Genomic DNA, 16,734 nt, shown 5'->3' on the forward strand with positions numbered 1-16,734 from the left:
TTTTTTATATGTTCCATTACTTTTGAAAGTGATACATTTTTATCTTCTTACTTGGTCCAGCTCTCCCACTCATTTTATACCTTTTCTTAACGTTTAAGAGAAAGAAACAAAAGCTAAAAATTGGAGCTAACTAGCTATCTAGCTAGTTTTGCTACACTTAGCGCCATTGTTTGTGCAGTGTCAGAAAAATTTCCCTTTTTCTTCTTCTTTGGCGGTTGGCAAACAACTAAAGGCAGAGTTGGGTAGTAACTAGTTACATTTACTTGATTTTTTTTTGTAAATTTACCTTAAAGAGTATTTTTACTGAGCTGAGCTTAAATGATTGATGAGTTCATCAGTTACTCAGTACTTGAGTAGACTTTTTACCAAATACTTTTTTACTTTTATTTGAGGAAAAAGTAGTTCTACTCTTACTTGAGTAATTTTTTGGGTTTTCTGCTGCCTCTGTATCTGGAGAAGTCTGACCCAGTTTGACTTTGTGAAACTCTGCTAGACCATCGACTGGGAAGCCCTGATGGCCAGGAAGTTAACGCCGCCGTTCGCGCCGTCGATCAAAGAGCCCACAGATGTCAGCAATTTTGACAGCGACTTCACTCGACTCCAGCCGGTCCTGTCTCCGCCCTCCAAGCCCTTCAGCCTCTCGGCGGAGCAACAGGAGGCTTTTGCAGACTTTGACTTCTGTGCTTTGCATGGTTGAGCGAAGGACTGGAGACGCCGGGGGAAAATTATTAGCGCCAATTTCTCGGCATTACTGCCGGCAGCAGGTAGCAAACCAGTACCAAATATGCATGTTGCCAAGTATAATCATCCAGTGTTGACTTCAGTAGTAGAGTTTGCAAGAACACTGATGTTATTTGTTCTAGCGCTGCGTTAGCTGGTCAATACGGAGGACGATTAGGGCCAGTAGCAGAGGTCACGTTAACGGAATATTTTTCATATTTGACCGGTTATTTTTTTAAACGACGGGAAAATTTGACAGGATATAATTCACACCCTTGACTGGTGCACATGCTCAGACATTATAGACTTTATGCAAAGAGTTAATCGCAGAGGCAACTAAATTCAATCAATAAAAAAATCCTTTCTGAATATCATTTCATGGACACTGAACTAAATGCGTCTTTCTGACCGGGAGCTGACAGCGTGTTGAAGAGTTATGGACCGGACGCTTTGGAGAATCTGGGTTAGGAAGCACATATCAAAACTTTGGTAGAAATGGCGCATTTAATTCAAGTCTCCATTACATACAGAACAGAGAAAACTAAAAAGAAAGCAATGTTGAGCTAATCCATTTATAGTCTAAACAGACGACCCGGCAGTTTATCTTGAGGAAATAAATAAAGGTGCAGAAGTTAATTAGACCACAACATGCGCAGTCCGCTGCACAACCAATGCGGACGCGGCTCCGCTGCTGCGAAGATTTAAACTTAACTTATCCAGCGGTTTTAACAAATGGACCTGGAAGACATTACCCTCCCGGCCCAGAAGGAGAGCGGCGCTCAGAAGCGCGGCAGACGTAACATCTGTCCGTTTCGGGGAAGCGAAACCACGCAAAAAAAATCCTTGTAAAAGCCCAGGCCCGGACCACACAGGGTAAAAAATAGTTCAATTGATTGGTTTGGATCAGACAGATCCAACTGACCGATGAACTAGCGCAGATTTCTTTGTAGATGCGACCAGGAGGAATTTGTGAGGCTGTGCGTTCAGACCGCAGCGGGTGAAGTGCTGGTAATTTAAGTGGAGTCGCTTAATATAATTTCTTGAAAGTTATTGGGGCCACAGTCAATGGTTTTTGTCACGGAGAAAAAGTTAGATGCGTTCATCTGTTTTATGTGTGATGGGATCTGGATTCACTGTCCAACCCATAAAAATGCAGCTAAATAGCTGATGCTAATGGGATTATACAGTAATTTGACGGGTAAAAATAGTACATGACCGATTTTTTTAAAATGCTGTCGGTCAAAATGACGGAGAACAAAAAAGCCTAGCGTGACCTAGGTCAGTCACGCTAGGCCACGCTCTGGTCAGTAGAAAAAATTAATTCAGAATTATGAGTTTAAGGTGAATATTTTGAGATTAAAGTCAAAATTCTGATATTAAAGTCAGAAATTTTAATTTAAAACCAGAATTCTGAGATTTAAGTGAACATTCTGTAAAAAAGTAAGACTTTTTTTTTTCTTCCAGTGGCCCTAATGTTCTTCCGTAGGTCAATATTTCAGTGAAATGGTGTAAAGTTAATCCTCACTATCAGCCCTTTACAAACCCTCACTTTAGACTCTGGTAACCTCTGTTTGCTCTTGATTGTTACACCATTTAGACCTCAATGACTGATTGTAGAAGATAAATTAGGCATAGCGCAACTGAAAGTGGTATTGATCTGTTTTGACAAGCAGGACTTTCATCTTTTAAATCAGTTTAAATCTCATCGGATCACATTTAAAGAAAGTCTCCTGTCCCAGTGTTGACAGCATCTTTGAATGAAGCGGCTCAGTCATTTACAGACAAGACAAAGCTATCGATGCGAAAACGCTCAGTGGGCGCGCAGTCAACAGCTAGCTGTCGATGAGGTGAACAATTAATTACTTTTGGCCAAGCAGAGTACATGCTGGTGGACATTATCATCACCTGTGCGGAGGTTTAAACTATGATCCGACTTTGTAATCACAAAGTAAGCTAACACGTTGGTCACTTTATGCCTCTAGCTTAGCATTGTTTCTGTAAAACATATCCGCTCTGATTGAATACATTGGATGCTTGAAGAAAATATTACATTATTTAATATTTTGTAACATTTTTTTAGTTTATTTTTCTAGATTAGTCTAACAAGAACAAAAATATGTTCTAAATAACTGTGGAGACGCAACACGTTTTTACTAAAGATGTGTTGAAAATGTTCACTCACTCTTCTTGCTACATAAAGAAGAAAGTTGCAGATAAGATGCATAATTATGCTGGAATATCCCCAAATAATGTTCCGCCAGTGGAATGTACTGAATTATAATCCTAAAACTAAAGCTAATCCTAAATCCTGACCTGGTGGAATGCATTATTCAGCTGTTTTGACTTACAATTGGCCTATCTATCTTTATGATGCTAACAAAAGTTTTTTTTAAAAACTATTAGACCTACTGGTACTTGCAGCGATATCGTGTTGTGGAAATTCAATGCTATTTTAAAACAGCTAAAACCCGCATTTGTTATAATGCCTACATTTAAAATCTATATTGTTTCTTTGTTATTAAGAGTCATTGTGGAAAGTCCAATGAGTGCTAGCCTGACTATGAGAAGCTGTTAGCTTAGCTTTGATTCACTGAGATATTTTATCTTCATATTTACTCCAAAATAATCCCAATCAAAACATAAAATAAATTCAAATTTGTAAAATATAAATACTTATATGCTAACTTAGTTGTAAATTATTGCTAATTTTAGTGTTCCAAGGGGTAAATAATCAGTTTTTTTTTGCTCAAATCAATTGTGCAACGTGTTTAAAACTATTGAATATTTGACATATCTTTAGGCTAAGAGCTACACTTTGTGACTCACATGGTTGTCTTATCGTCACAGGGTTACAAAATTTCACTACAATTGAAACATTCATTACAATATATTAATTTATATATCTAATGTAAATAAATGAGTCACATTTATTAATACCAAACCAGCCAGTTAAGGCCTTTTAAGACAGATTTAGCTTGCTTTGTGGCCTTTGCTTATTATCTTTAGTTATTTACAGTAATTAACCTTTATGGGGACCTTCTGCAGCCGTTTCTATGCATCACTGTGAAAGGCTTTGCTCACTGCCTTGAGGAATAAACAAGCTAACCCAATGTGTGATTTCAAATGTTTAGTAAATATATTTCACATATTAACTGTAGCAGAGACAAGTCATAACATATCAGTCCCTTCCAAACCGTCTGGTTTATGTTTTTGCTACAACGCCATGGTTAGCTTGTGTACCAGAGATCCTGTAATAGCTAGCGTTACAAAAGAAGCCATAGATAATATATTACAGCCATAGCTGTAGCTAAATGTCTGCATATTTATTTTTGCAAGTAAAATGCTGCCCTACTGAGTTTGGATTGGTAAGAAAAAAAGAAACAATGAAGGGTGTAAAAGGGGAAGAATGCTGATATTTTTCTTCAAATGCAACATATTTTCAAAGCAAAAGTTTCAACTTTACATTTAGTTCTTTTGTTTTTATATTAGTTCATGAGACATTGATGAAATCATTTCTGTTTGGTCAAAATACAAAAGGTTTAAAGCACCAAAAGCACTTTAACCTGCAACTGACTTTTACGTTTTGATTCGCTACATTAACAAAATTCTATGGAAGCCTATTCCTGCCATAGAAGGTCTTGGTAGAGACAAACTTTAAAGATGGCTTCATAACAACAACAAAAAAACTTAATTTTCTTGATAATTCACATGGATTATGACTTTTATTATTGTGGTTATGACTCTAAAACTCAAAATTGTGACATTAAAACTGAAAATTGTTACTTATTGCTAAGTAATAATTAAAAGTAGGATTATTACTTTTATTCTCATGATTATAACTTTAAAGCTTGAAATTATGATTTTGTTGTCATAATTATGACTGTTAAAGGTGAAATTATGACAGTGAAACTGAAAATTTACATGTTTGGTTTATAACATTAAAGCTCAAAATTGACAGTACAAATTTTAATTATTTCCTATTATTTGGATTATGAAGTTAAAACTCAAAATTATTTCTTACTCTGATGAATAGGACTTTAAAACTATAAATTCTGACTTTTATTATTGTGATTATAACTTTAAAGCTTATAATTACAACTTTCTGTTGGGCTTTTATATTTTCTTAGGTGGCAGCAATGGGATTCCTTAAAATAATAATAATTTTAACTAAAATTTTTAATTCTTCCACTTGACTAACAGCTCAAATTGTCAACATTTAAACCTAGATTATTGCCAAAATACAAGTTCATTGACAAGAAATGGACAAAAAAGTCAAAAGTTTTCCATAAGGAACAACAAAAACTGACAAATACTTGATATCAAAAGTCTAGAAAAGTTAACTCCATCTATCAAAAATCCAACAGTCAGTTTTGATTTTTGACATTTTATGCATGGCATCTTGAATCCTGCTGGATTGTAATTTGTCTAAAAATTATTGATAAATTCTTAACTGCCGACACAAATAAAATTATTTTACTTTTCATTTCCATTTCAAACATGTGAAATTTACAACAATCATGGCTTCTCCTATTTTTCCTGACACAAAAAACACAAATTTAGCTTTAAAAAATTAGCAACAAAAATATTGGAAAACCTAAAATTCCTAACAATTATTCAGTGTTGTGACAGTAACAGAAAGCCGACTGGACTGAGGTAGAACAAAGCCGTTAAATCTAGAACTCAAAATTGTCAGGAAGACCGAAGGATTGTTCCTAATCCCTGCTGCTGCTTCAGCTTTGTCTCGCCAATCTGGATTAGAGTATAAAATGTACGAAAAAGAGCCAGAAAAACATTAAATTTTTTGTCTTTTTCTATGATGGAGTATTAGGGCCATGCTAAGAAAAATTTAAAAATTAAACTGCGAAAATTAAATCGTAATATTATGAGAATAAAGTTGTAATTTTTCAACTTTATTCCGATAATGACTTTTTTCTCGTATTATTTCGACTACATTCTTGTAACATTACGACTTTATTTTGGTATTACGACTTCATTTGTGTACAGCTTAATTCTCGCATTACTACTTTATTTTTTACAATATTATGACTTTAATTTTGTACGAGTTTATCGTAACATTATGACTATTTTTGTACAATTTTATTCTCGTAATGCGACTTTATTCTTGTAGCCCGACTTTTTTCTCATATTACTGACTTTCTCATGCGAGTTTATTCTCTTAATCTTATTGTTTTAATTAGTTTTTTAGGATGGCCCTAATATTTTCAACTTGTTTTCATGCTACTAAATTAAATTTGCACAACCGCGTCAGTTTATATTAACTCCGGAAATTATCCCTGAAAATCAAAAATCGGATTAAAGTTTTCCGAGTATTATCCTTTTCATCCGTTAGCGGTACTCTTTAAGGAATCATCTGCTTTCAACCAAAACCTCCACATTTTTTATTCCTCTGAAAGTCGATATTTTGGCTGTTTGGTTCAGCTGGCGTAGGAATCTGTAGCGAAACATTTAGGAAACTGTTGTAGCACTTTAAGCTGCCGCTGCTGAATATTACATGTTGTATATGTTTGTCAGAAATGTATTTAAATGTCAGTGAAGCATCCTGAATAGGAATGTCCGTCTGTACAGATGTACTCGACCTCAACATGCATATCAAATGTGTTTTAATGTAATTAATAAATACAAAACAAATCAGTACAGTAAATAAAAAAAACATGTCCGCCTCTTTGTTTTCATGTGAAACAGTTAAAAAATAAATTACTAACACAAGCAGTTGGAGCTTTAAAGGCATTTAGTGCTGTAGTGTTGGGCAGACCTGAGTAAAATAAGGAGCTTTTTTCAAGCCAATAATCTGTTTTTTCACAGGAAAAATGTTAAAAAATAACACTCTGAAGAACCAAAGGTCAATCAGATTATTAGCTGTGTTTATAAAATACACGTTTTGACGTCAAATCATCCGTACAGACACACAGTTTCCTGAAATCGACTGTAAATACAGGAAAAGGTCTCGATATTAAACTTGGTTTTGATTAGATAAAAACAAAAACGAGACGTTTCGTTTTTGTTTTCAACAATTACACACAATAAATTTAAAGCTTTAAAGTTGCTTTTTTAAAAACAATAATACTGCACAGAAATACTTGATTTATTGGGCATTTAAGAAGTCAGTACTGCAAAAACACAAAATATTACCAAAGTATTTTTGGTCTAATTTCTAGTGCAAATATGTTAGTACACTTGAAATAAGACAAAAATAACTTACAAGTAACTTTTCAGCAAGATACAGGAGTTAGTTATAAGTCAGTAATATTGATGAAAAAGTACTAAGTGAAATAATCTACGAGTGAAATAAGAAATTGTGTGCCATATTATAAGGAATATGGTAAAAACGTCTTATTTTAGCTATAATGAGGTCTGTCACAATAATAAATTGTACTGGACGATAAATTGTCCCAGAAATTATTGGGACAATTTAGAAATTACACAATAATATTGATGTTTTGAGGCAATTTTTAATATATAGATAATGGCATAATAATGCAAGCTTACCCTCTCAAAGATTAATAAACTTAAATTTTTTTGAAGTACACTTAAAACTTGATCTGGAAGATATTTTAAATATTATGCAATAAACAATTAGTCGCATGTTAAATTAAAAGGAGCTCAATAATTTCCATTCTGAGGCTTAATTTTAGTTTTTTTGAAGGAATATTTTGTTTACAGACTTCATAATCTATTCAATTAATGGTTTTGGTCATTTATTTGTATTTTTTTTTATATTTAAAATATTTTCCAATTCTTGTGTAAAATGTTCTTGACAAAATTTAAGTTTTTTTATCTTTAAAAGGACAAACTTGCATTGTTATTATTCCATTATTATTATTATGTTACTTGAAAATGGTCTCAATGAACAATTTTACCGTTTGACTTACACATAAGCTCCTATATCTTGCTGAAAAGTTACTTTTAAGTTAGTTTTGTCTTATTTTAACATATTTGTAGTAGAATAGACCCAAAATACTTGGTAATACTTTGAGTTTTTGCAGTGACGCTTCGCTTGTAACTTCCTAAAGTGATTTTAATCAACAGTTTTCTAAAACTTTTAAAGTTTTATTTTAAATTTTTGCTGCCTGTTTGCTCAATTTTAGAACCCTTTGAATAATAAATAAAAAATTTGGCTCCTTGGAAGAGAAATTTATAAAAAAAATAACTAAAATATTCCTGCAAAAAGTCAATATTTTCTTCATTTTAAAATTCGTTGAGTTCTGTGGCGTTTTTCTGGTAGACCTGCTCCCACATCACCGTCCTGCAGATGCAGAAGAAATCCCAGAGGTTGCAGAAAACGCCGCGGTCGAACGGGTTCTCCTCGCCGCCGCAGTTCTTCAGGTAGGAGATCCGGTGGCGGGACATGAACTCCCAGGTGGTGCAGTTGATGGAGACGAGGTAGAGGTGGCAGCCCAGCAGCAGCAGCATGACGCCGGAGAAAACCCCGACCACGGCGAGCGCCGCCAGCAGGAAGCCGTTCGCTCGGAACCACAGATCCCACGTCAAGCCGGGAGAAATCCCCGAGCTGGGACAGAAAAGCAATAAAAAAATACAAGTTAGGGACATAGAAGACAGAAAACAGACAAAAAGAGCAAATTTCTGCTAAAAAAAAACAACTAAAAAATTGTAAGATTAATATCAGAAACTTTCTAGAAAAAACAAGGAAATATCTGGGTTTAAAAATGTTAAAATTTGTGAGAAAAAAAATGTGAAATTTAGAGTTTAATCTCAAACTTTATACAAAGAATAAGGATATTTTTGAGCGTGACCCTTCAGAAATTTGAGAGAAAAAAATCTGAACATTTTCAGAAAAAACAAGGAAATGTCTCAAATTTGTTAGAAAATTACTCCAATTTTGAGATTAAATCTCAGAAATCTTTCTAAAAAAAAAAAAAAAAAAAACCACGGAAAGAAATGTTAGAAATGCCTAGAAATTTTCTTTTTTTTCCTGAATGTTCTTGCAAAATATTTCGCAAGACAAATATATGAAATTTTCCAGAAAAAACAACAAACTTTCTTGTTTAAAAGTCGAAAATTTGCAAGAAAAAAACTCAGAAATCTCAGTTTTAATCTCAGAAATTTCCTAGAAAAAAACAAGTAAATTTCTGAGTATGAAAAGTCCAAAATATTCGAGTGAGTTTTTCAGAAATTGGCAAGTTAAGCACATTGACTTCCACTTGTGCAATTTTATGGTTGATATAAACGCAGCTTGTGAAGCGAGATTTGAAGAAGCAGAGCTGTTTTGAATTTAATCTGCTTTAAATTATCCGTATCTTAGAGTTTGGAGATTCAGCTTCCTTCAAGACGTCTTAGATAAAGAGACCCAAAGGTTGTTTACTTTGTCTTATGTAATGCACTCGGGTATCAGTCAGGGCTGATTAATCAGATCTCCTCTGTCTTCTGCTCCAGGTTCAGATTTCCCAGTGATTTTAATCTAGCAGATGATTCTAAAAACAGTTTGTTCACTTTTCCCACAGTAAAATTTAAACACTTTTCAACCATTTTCAAGTTTTCAAACTTTTCCAGCACCACTTAGGAAATAAAAGCAATGCAAACGAACTAAAAAAGACAGTTTCAGTTCACTATTTTATATCACTTATTACTGTTATTAGTATGATCTTGTGTTAGTATTATAAGGTAAACTAAAATCTAATACAATTTTAAATGTCTCTCACATTCCCTCTACACCTCCTGACTGGTCCCAGAATGTTTCAAAAAATAAAAATCTCTAAAATAAAATTTCTCATTAAATTTTGCAGTCACTTGGGAAATATAAATAATTTTGTTAAATCTAACTAAGCTAAAACAGAACAAATTAGGTTTGATTTAAGTTCAGACACTGAGGAAAAAAATGTGTATGCGTCTTTGTTTTTAAAGAAATTAAGAACTTTTAAAACGTTTAATTGAAACTCAAACCGTTGGCGATTTCATAAAACATGATAAGATATTGTGTTTTTACAGCCTTCACTTAATGCGACTCTTGACCTGCTGGTGACTATATTCTCTCAAAGGTTTTATCCTCGACTGTTTAGTCATTTTTAATTGTTCTGACTTAAACATCTGAGCACATTTAGTTTTTTTAAACTTCAAAGTGCTTTTTTGTTTGTTTTTTATAATTATAACAAATAAACAGCAGCAGAATGAGCTTAATAAAATTAAAATGAGATGAAAATTTATTTGAATGAGGCTTTAAAGCTCTCCTGGTCGTTCAGCTGAAAAGCTTCACTTCGATCTTTGACATACAGATCCCATGATTGTTCAAAGTGTTCTTGAACAACACATTGCAGCTTTCTCTTACATAACCTGCCTTCTCTAAAGATCAACACGAGTTACCTAACTCAGCAGGACGCACAGCGATAAAACCGCACAGCTTCCTTCACTCATCCTAAACGGTCACCTCCTGTGTTTCCTTCAACATGTTAGGACGTCACAAAACATGTTCATTACATTGTTTAACAAAATCATTCTTAGATAAGTGGATCTTAATCTGCTCAGTTCTGCATATTTTGAGCTACTTTCAGAATGAGATGTTTTAGGCCCTCTGCCACTTTAAATCCAAATGACCTGCTGCTGTCTACGCCCCCCACTCAACGTTTACACTCACACATTAAAATGTCTGCAAACTGTGTTTTAGAGCCATGGTAGATTTTATAAAACAGTACGTTTCTGCAAAGAAAATCTCTCAAATTTTGCGGTTAATCTCAGATATTTTCTATAAAAAATTGGCGAGTTATTGAGCTTGAAAATATTTCTGACTTTTCAAATTCAGAAAATTTCCAAGTTTGAGAAGTTTCTTAGTTTGAAAAGTCAAACATTTTCGAGTTGTGAAAAATTTCCAAGCTTTTTTAAAAGAAAATTTCTGACATTAATCCCCAAATTTTTGATTTTTGACTAGCAAATTTTTGACCTTTTAAACTGATATTTTCTTGTCCCCCCCTCCCCAAATTTCTGAGTTTTCTACTATCAAATATTTGACTTTTAAAACTAAAATTTCTAAGTTCTTTCAAGATACTTTCTAAGTTTAATGTCAACATTTCAGATCTAGCAAATTTTTACATGAAAAGTGAAAACTCAGAAATGTCCTTGTTTTCTTTAGAAAATTTCTAATTTCTTGGGGGGGGGGAGGTTTCTTGCAAATTTTCAACTTTTCAAACTGAAATTCCCTCGCTTTTTCTGGAAGATTTCTGAATTTAATCTCAAAACTTAACTGAGTTTCTTGGTGGAAATGTCCTCCCCCAACCCCCATCTACAATGGCCCTAATATGCTGTCATAGCAAATATATCTGCAACTATACAACCAGACATATCTGAAAACGTACAGAGCGATGTGGAGGGCCCAGAGCAGCGCCAGCAGCTGGACCAGCAGGTAGACCACGAACCAGCGGTGGTTCCTCTCCCCGACGCAGTTCTCGATCCAGGGGCAGTGATGGTCGAAGCGCCGCACGCAGTGTTTGCACGTCTTGCAGTGCTTCGCTCTCATTGGCTGCTGCTCAGGACACACACAGGAAGACAAACGCGCCATTTTATTAATCATGCAGTCACTCCATTAGGACGACAAAAGCAAACTTTAACTTTTTCACATTCTGTCACATTACAACCAAAATGATGTATGTTGTTTGGAATGTTTCACAAATACAAATTTACTACTTATTATTTTATTAATCAATTACTCTGATGATTAGACAATTAATCGGACAAAAAAATTGCCACGTTATTCATATTTTATTTAACCTCTTAGGCATTTTTATAGAATTTTAGGAATACATTAAAAGATGCAAATAAACAATTCAGTTTCTTTTTTAAATAAGAAAATAAAAGATTTTATTACTTATAATGCACTAACATAGCATTTCTTTACTGAATTGGAACCAGGTGAAACAAAAATAAAAATCCAGCTGAACAAAAGCAGCAAAAACCCAAACATAAACTAAAAGGCTTTGAATAAACCAACAGAATTAACCAGCAGGACGTGAAGTCAGTTGGACGGAAAGTTTTAGTGCCGGATCAGAAGTTTTTGGAGCCAGCGGGGGCCGGTTACCTGCAGCAGGCAGAACCCGCAGCGCCGCAGCTGAGGGGTCGACAGCTGAGGGATCACCAACTCCATTTCTTCATCTGACCCTTGACCTCCCTGCATACAAAACAGACGGTTGTGGATCAACATCTGACACCCAGGCCCACGGCGACCTTTCAGCTGATAAACTGTGCCTCAAACAGTGAACACTATTTATATCCTTGCTGCCTGCTTTTATTTAGTAAGGAAACACATTTTTATTAAATTTATTCTTACCTTAAACGTGTCAGTGAGGACAAACCCAGGATCCATTAAAGAGACGGTGAAGTACAAAAGCACCGACAGCAGGACCAGCAGGAAGAACAGCGTGGGCAGCAGCAGCTCTCCTCGCTCCTCACATCGCCGCAAATCTGCACACACATTTATTTCTTACATAAGACGGAGTTAGACTTGACCTTTGACCTCTTTCCGAAAGGATAAATATGATATTTGTGTTTAATTCTTTTGTTTAAGGATGTTTGGCTCAGTAAACCTGGAACACATTTTGCGCTGTGGTGGACTGCAAATCAAGAATACAACGGCATATTAGGGCTATTTTACCCCCCCCCCAAAAAAAAGTAAATCTCTGCCCAAAAGTTTTTTAAATTAATCTCAGAATTAGTTTTTTTTTTCCTTTTTTTTTAAACTTAGAAACTTCAGAGTACCAAAAGTAAATTTTTTTTAATTTTTAGAAATTTTATGAGTTTCAAAAGTCAAACATTTTTGACTTTAAGTCCATGTAGAAAATTATTGACTTTTGAAACATGTTTTTCTAGAAAATATCTGAATTCATGCAAATTCTAAATTTTTGAGTTGAGTTGTTTTTTCTTGAAGATTTTTGAGATGAATCACAAAATTTCTGAGTCGTATCTTGTGATTTTTTTTACTTTTGGCACTTGGAAATTTTCTTGTTTTTTATAGACATTTTCTGACTTCTATGGTGGAAATTTACTTTTGTTAAATTCCTATCTGCATTGGCCCTATTACCATTGTACAAGAAATATACATATTTAAATTGAACATTCAGATCTTCTTACATTGAAAAAGTGAGGCACAACACGGAATATTTGTCTTTTAATAAGCATGCTTTTTAAATTATCTTTAATTTTACAGTAAATGTTACTCAAAAAGAAGACTTTGGTGCACCCAAATCTGCGTTTTATTAAGTTATTAAACTTGGCTAGAAATAAAAAATATGACTCAAGAAAATGACTCAAATTTTGTTCTTGCTGAGAATTTTATTTTCTCCATTATTTTCAATTGATCCCAAATAAAAAGAAAATTAAAACTGAATGTCTTTCAGATTTTCAATGATTTACATATTCATTTTCTACATAAAATTTGACAACTTTATTTGTTTAATAAATTGTAAAAACAACAAAAAGGTAACACTGACACCTTAATACTGATGATCTTATCCAGAATATTTTACCTTATCATAACAGTCATTAAACTGTCATACAGCAGCAGTTGTCAGTCAGAGGCTTTTTCAGATTCGTTGCAAGACTGACTGCTACAGGAGATTCTTCCTGCTCACATCATCGTTATCCACATTTTTTTATTTTAATTGAAATGCTTTGTTTGTTGTTTAAGAGCAATTTTTTTAATTATTCATTTAACATAACCTAAGATGGAAAACTTAAAACGCCTCTAATTAGTCTGACTTATCTTTATTATGACAGAGACATTGCTGTACAGGTAAACTTTGATGGTTTAAATAAACTCACCTGTGTTGTGCAGGAACAGAATGAGGGTTACGACCCAGGTAAGCACGGTGTGACCGACCCGCACCAGAAAACCCGACCGGAACAGACTCTGGACCATCCTAACAGCAACACGACCTCTCGGTAAGGCCCTGACTGAACAAAAACAAAGAAAGAAATTACAAAAAGTCTTTATCTGTCCCACGAAATAAACGTAGAACCCATTTTGGAGCTAGCTTCCCCAATTAGCCCTCAGTGGAAACCCTTAAGTTGAAATACTTCCGTGTTTTGGTATGGTAGCCTCCGCAGGACAAATTGTGCGAACTCAACAACCGTTGAAATGTTCTCGTCATCTAAATTAAAATCAAATTCAAAATACTTCGATTGAATATTGTTGTAACTCATATTATCCAAGGGTTTTTGAAGAACTGTTGAAGATCCTAATAGCAGTAGCCAGGAAGGACATCCTGTATCAGTCTGTATCACAGTGACTTTGAAGAAGCCTCTGACTGAAAAAACTTCTAAAGCAGTCTTATGAAGAGGATTCTCAGGATTGCCCATAACTTGACTGATTTTGTGAAGAATCAGTCTTTGCATCATTGTCTCCAGTGATTCCAGAGCAGGACCAGCCATCTTTATCAGTTCTTTATATGTTTTTAAGTCCCTGGTTCTGATGCTGCTGGCCCAACAGATGATGGCAGAGGAGATTATGCTAGACAACATACTGGCATTCAGAACCTGGATTTGCAATAATAAATAGTTCCCACAAGTCTGAACCAGAAGGTATCCGCGCCATTGAACCGCCATCTTGGTAGGCAAGTGCAGTGCAAAGCATAGATGATCCATGGCTTTGAGACCAACAAAAAGTCAAAAATTAGAATCGAGTAATAGTTGTAACATACTTATATTGTTTATAAATTAGATAGGAACGAGGCAAGAGCTAGTTATAAGCTTGTGGCTTGTCTATTGTGGTCATAGCAACTCCATAGCAACTAACAAAAAGCTACAGACACCTACCAATATGGCTGTCAGCTGCAAAACTCCCAGAAGTGTGACGTAAAGTGAGAACTTTGCATTGATCCAAAGAGCAACGTAATATCTGATTAGCTAAAAAAGAATTAAGATTTTGGAGTGGGCTAGTTAAAGTAAAGACTTGAATCAAATTAAAATGCAGTGGGGTGACATAAAACAGTCTGATAGCGATTATAAAAACCTCCAATATGGGTGGATGAAAACAATTCAGTAAATAAGAGTGGGCCACAGTTTTATTTTAAGGTAAACTACTAAATGATTGATACATCTAGCACAGGGGTCTCAAACTCCAGTCCTCGAGGGCCGCTGTCCTACAGTTCTTAAATGTGCCACAGGTACAAAACACTGGAATGAAATGGTTTAATTACCTCCTCCTTGTGTAGATCAGTTCTCCAGAGCCTTGCTAACAACCTAATTATTCTATTCAGGTGTGGTGCAGCAGAGGCACATCTAAAAGTTGCAGGACTGCGGCCCTCGAGGACTGGAGTTTGAGACCCCTGATCTAGCATGAGACAAAACAAAAAGTCTTTTAAAAATTTAGACTCAACTGGACCTTTTTAGAAGTGTTGGCGTGAGTTAGTTGTTTTTTTTCATAATGAATCATCTCTAATCTGCTCACAGCTCATCCAACAATCTGAAAGGATAAATTTAAAGGTCACGGCATTTTCAGTCGTTGGTCTACTCAAAGCACAGTGAGTCACTTTCTGACAGACTTCGGTGTGACTTTAATCTCTTTATTTCTTGAGACTCCCAGATGCTTCTGGGAAGCAGTCAGGCTAAAGTACAAGCAGTCCAGTCCTCAGAAAATTACTGTTTAACTTAAGCAGAAACATTTTATGCCTGACTGAGAAATTTACATAAATCTGATAAGACTGGAGTGAAATTGTGTTGAATATATAACCCAGTATTTTTTAAAGTGGGCATCACAATCCACAACAACTTTTTATTTAAATAAGAGTTACAGCATTCGATTTCCATTTGGGATATTTTTTAATTGGTTAATTTAACATTTTAAACCAACTTTTTTAGTATGTAATGTTTAAATGTTCTGACATCCAAATTGCACAGGTGGGAAGTAAGAAGTTACATTTGAAAAACTTTATGAATTATTACAAAAAAATAAGTATTCTTAGAAGTAGTTACATGTCTTACTGCATCCTTTGTCCCATCACTTAAATTGTTACATTTCCTAGAAATCAATTTTCACTTTGACATTAAAGAGTTTTGGCAATTAAAAAAAAAGAAAGAGCCAAATTTTATTGATCATGACTGATTTGTAAAAGCAGTAAAAAGTTAAACTCCAAAGGAGGTAAAATGCTTTTCTTTAGGCTGTTTTGGGTCACAACTATATTTACTTAATTTTTCTGAAAAAAATTACTTTTAGGATTATTTTTACTGCACTGTACTTTACTTTTTCTTGAGTGATCTTTACAAAATTGTAGGATTTCAGATACGAGTTTAGGTTTTTAAATTTTAGTTAAAAGATTTTGAAAAAACTAATTTTTTAAACCTTAAATGCATGATTTATGACTCATGGCAAGTTTCCATTTATTGAAATCCTGGTAAAACCGGGATTCAAGGTTTTTTTCCCAGTAGATTTATAACATTGGACAGAAAACTGCTTCAGTCTTGTGCAACACTTTTTTATGCTGGAGGTAAAAATTCATTTAAAACCAGTTTTATTCCCCCCCGAAAACCCACCGCTTTCCCATCCTGAAAGAGTATTTCCCAACTTCTCAGTTTCTGTTTGTCATTTAGACAAAAAAGAAAAACTTCCAGCATGTTCTACATGCTTACATGCAAATAAATAAAACAAAACAGTAGACTTAATGTAATTATGCTTTTATTTGGATCAAAATGGTCCATTAAAACAATACTAAAACATCTTTATTCTGAAATTACTCTCATCCTGCATTGATAAGTCATTTATAGGCCCTTCTAACATTGATTAAAGTGCAAAATGCTTCATATTTTCCCCACAAAGCTCCTGCTTTTGAACAAACATGTGCTCATAATACATTTCCCTTAAACCTGAGGTGAACATTAGAGACAACACTCCTCCGAAAGGCACAGAGCATGTGCCGACTTCCAGTTTTTAAATACAAAAATAAAACTTCACATGACTACAGTTAGTGTTTTGCGGATGTTAAGGCGATCATCCTACACCATGAAGTATAATAGCACTATTGGCTTATTCCCTTCATCTAGAGAGAATAAATAAATACA

General features: G+C 34.5%; 2 protein-coding genes across 3 annotated transcripts in view; one reads left to right on the top strand and one right to left on the bottom strand.

The window, feature by feature from the left end:
• LOC116730410 (serine/threonine-protein kinase N2-like) overlaps positions 1-5,492 on the top strand; it is a 25,211-nt gene extending 19,719 nt beyond the window's left edge. For both annotated transcript variants that reach the window (XM_032579614.1, XM_032579615.1), the window contains exon 20: positions 494-5,492. In XM_032579614.1, the coding sequence (XP_032435505.1) occupies positions 494-697 (204 nt within the window). In that variant the 3' untranslated portion in view covers positions 698-5,492. The remainder of the gene's footprint in view (positions 1-493) is intronic.
• zdhhc12a (zDHHC palmitoyltransferase 12a) lies at positions 3,455-13,775 on the bottom strand. The gene is made up of 5 exons (XM_032579687.1): positions 13,501-13,775; positions 12,011-12,144; positions 11,762-11,851; positions 11,043-11,209; positions 3,455-8,248 (listed from the first exon to the last, which is right to left on the bottom strand). The coding sequence occupies exons 1-5, from the start codon at positions 13,595-13,597 to the stop codon at positions 7,927-7,929; spliced, it is 810 nt and encodes a 269-aa protein (XP_032435578.1). The 5' UTR covers positions 13,598-13,775; the 3' UTR covers positions 3,455-7,926.
• Positions 13,776-16,734: the final 2,959 nt, after the last annotated feature.

This window comes from Xiphophorus hellerii, chromosome 12 (assembly GCF_003331165.1).
Source record: "Xiphophorus hellerii strain 12219 chromosome 12, Xiphophorus_hellerii-4.1, whole genome shotgun sequence".
NCBI lineage: Eukaryota > Metazoa > Chordata > Actinopteri > Cyprinodontiformes > Poeciliidae > Xiphophorus > Xiphophorus hellerii.

Excerpts from the sequence above, each read along its gene's own strand:
- zdhhc12a (XM_032579687.1), bottom strand. The coding sequence starts at position 13,597 with ATGGTCCAGAGTCTGTTCCGGTCGGGTTTTCTGGTGCGGGTCGGTCAC. Across the intron at positions 11,210-11,761 it reads GCGGGTTCTGCCTGCTGCAG|CAGCCAATGAGAGCGAAGCA; the intron begins GTAACCGGCCCC and ends TGTCCTGAGCAG. Across the intron at positions 8,249-11,042 it reads TGGGCCCTCCACATCGCTCT|CTCGGGGATTTCTCCCGGCT; the intron begins GTACGTTTTCAG and ends TTTCTGTCCCAG.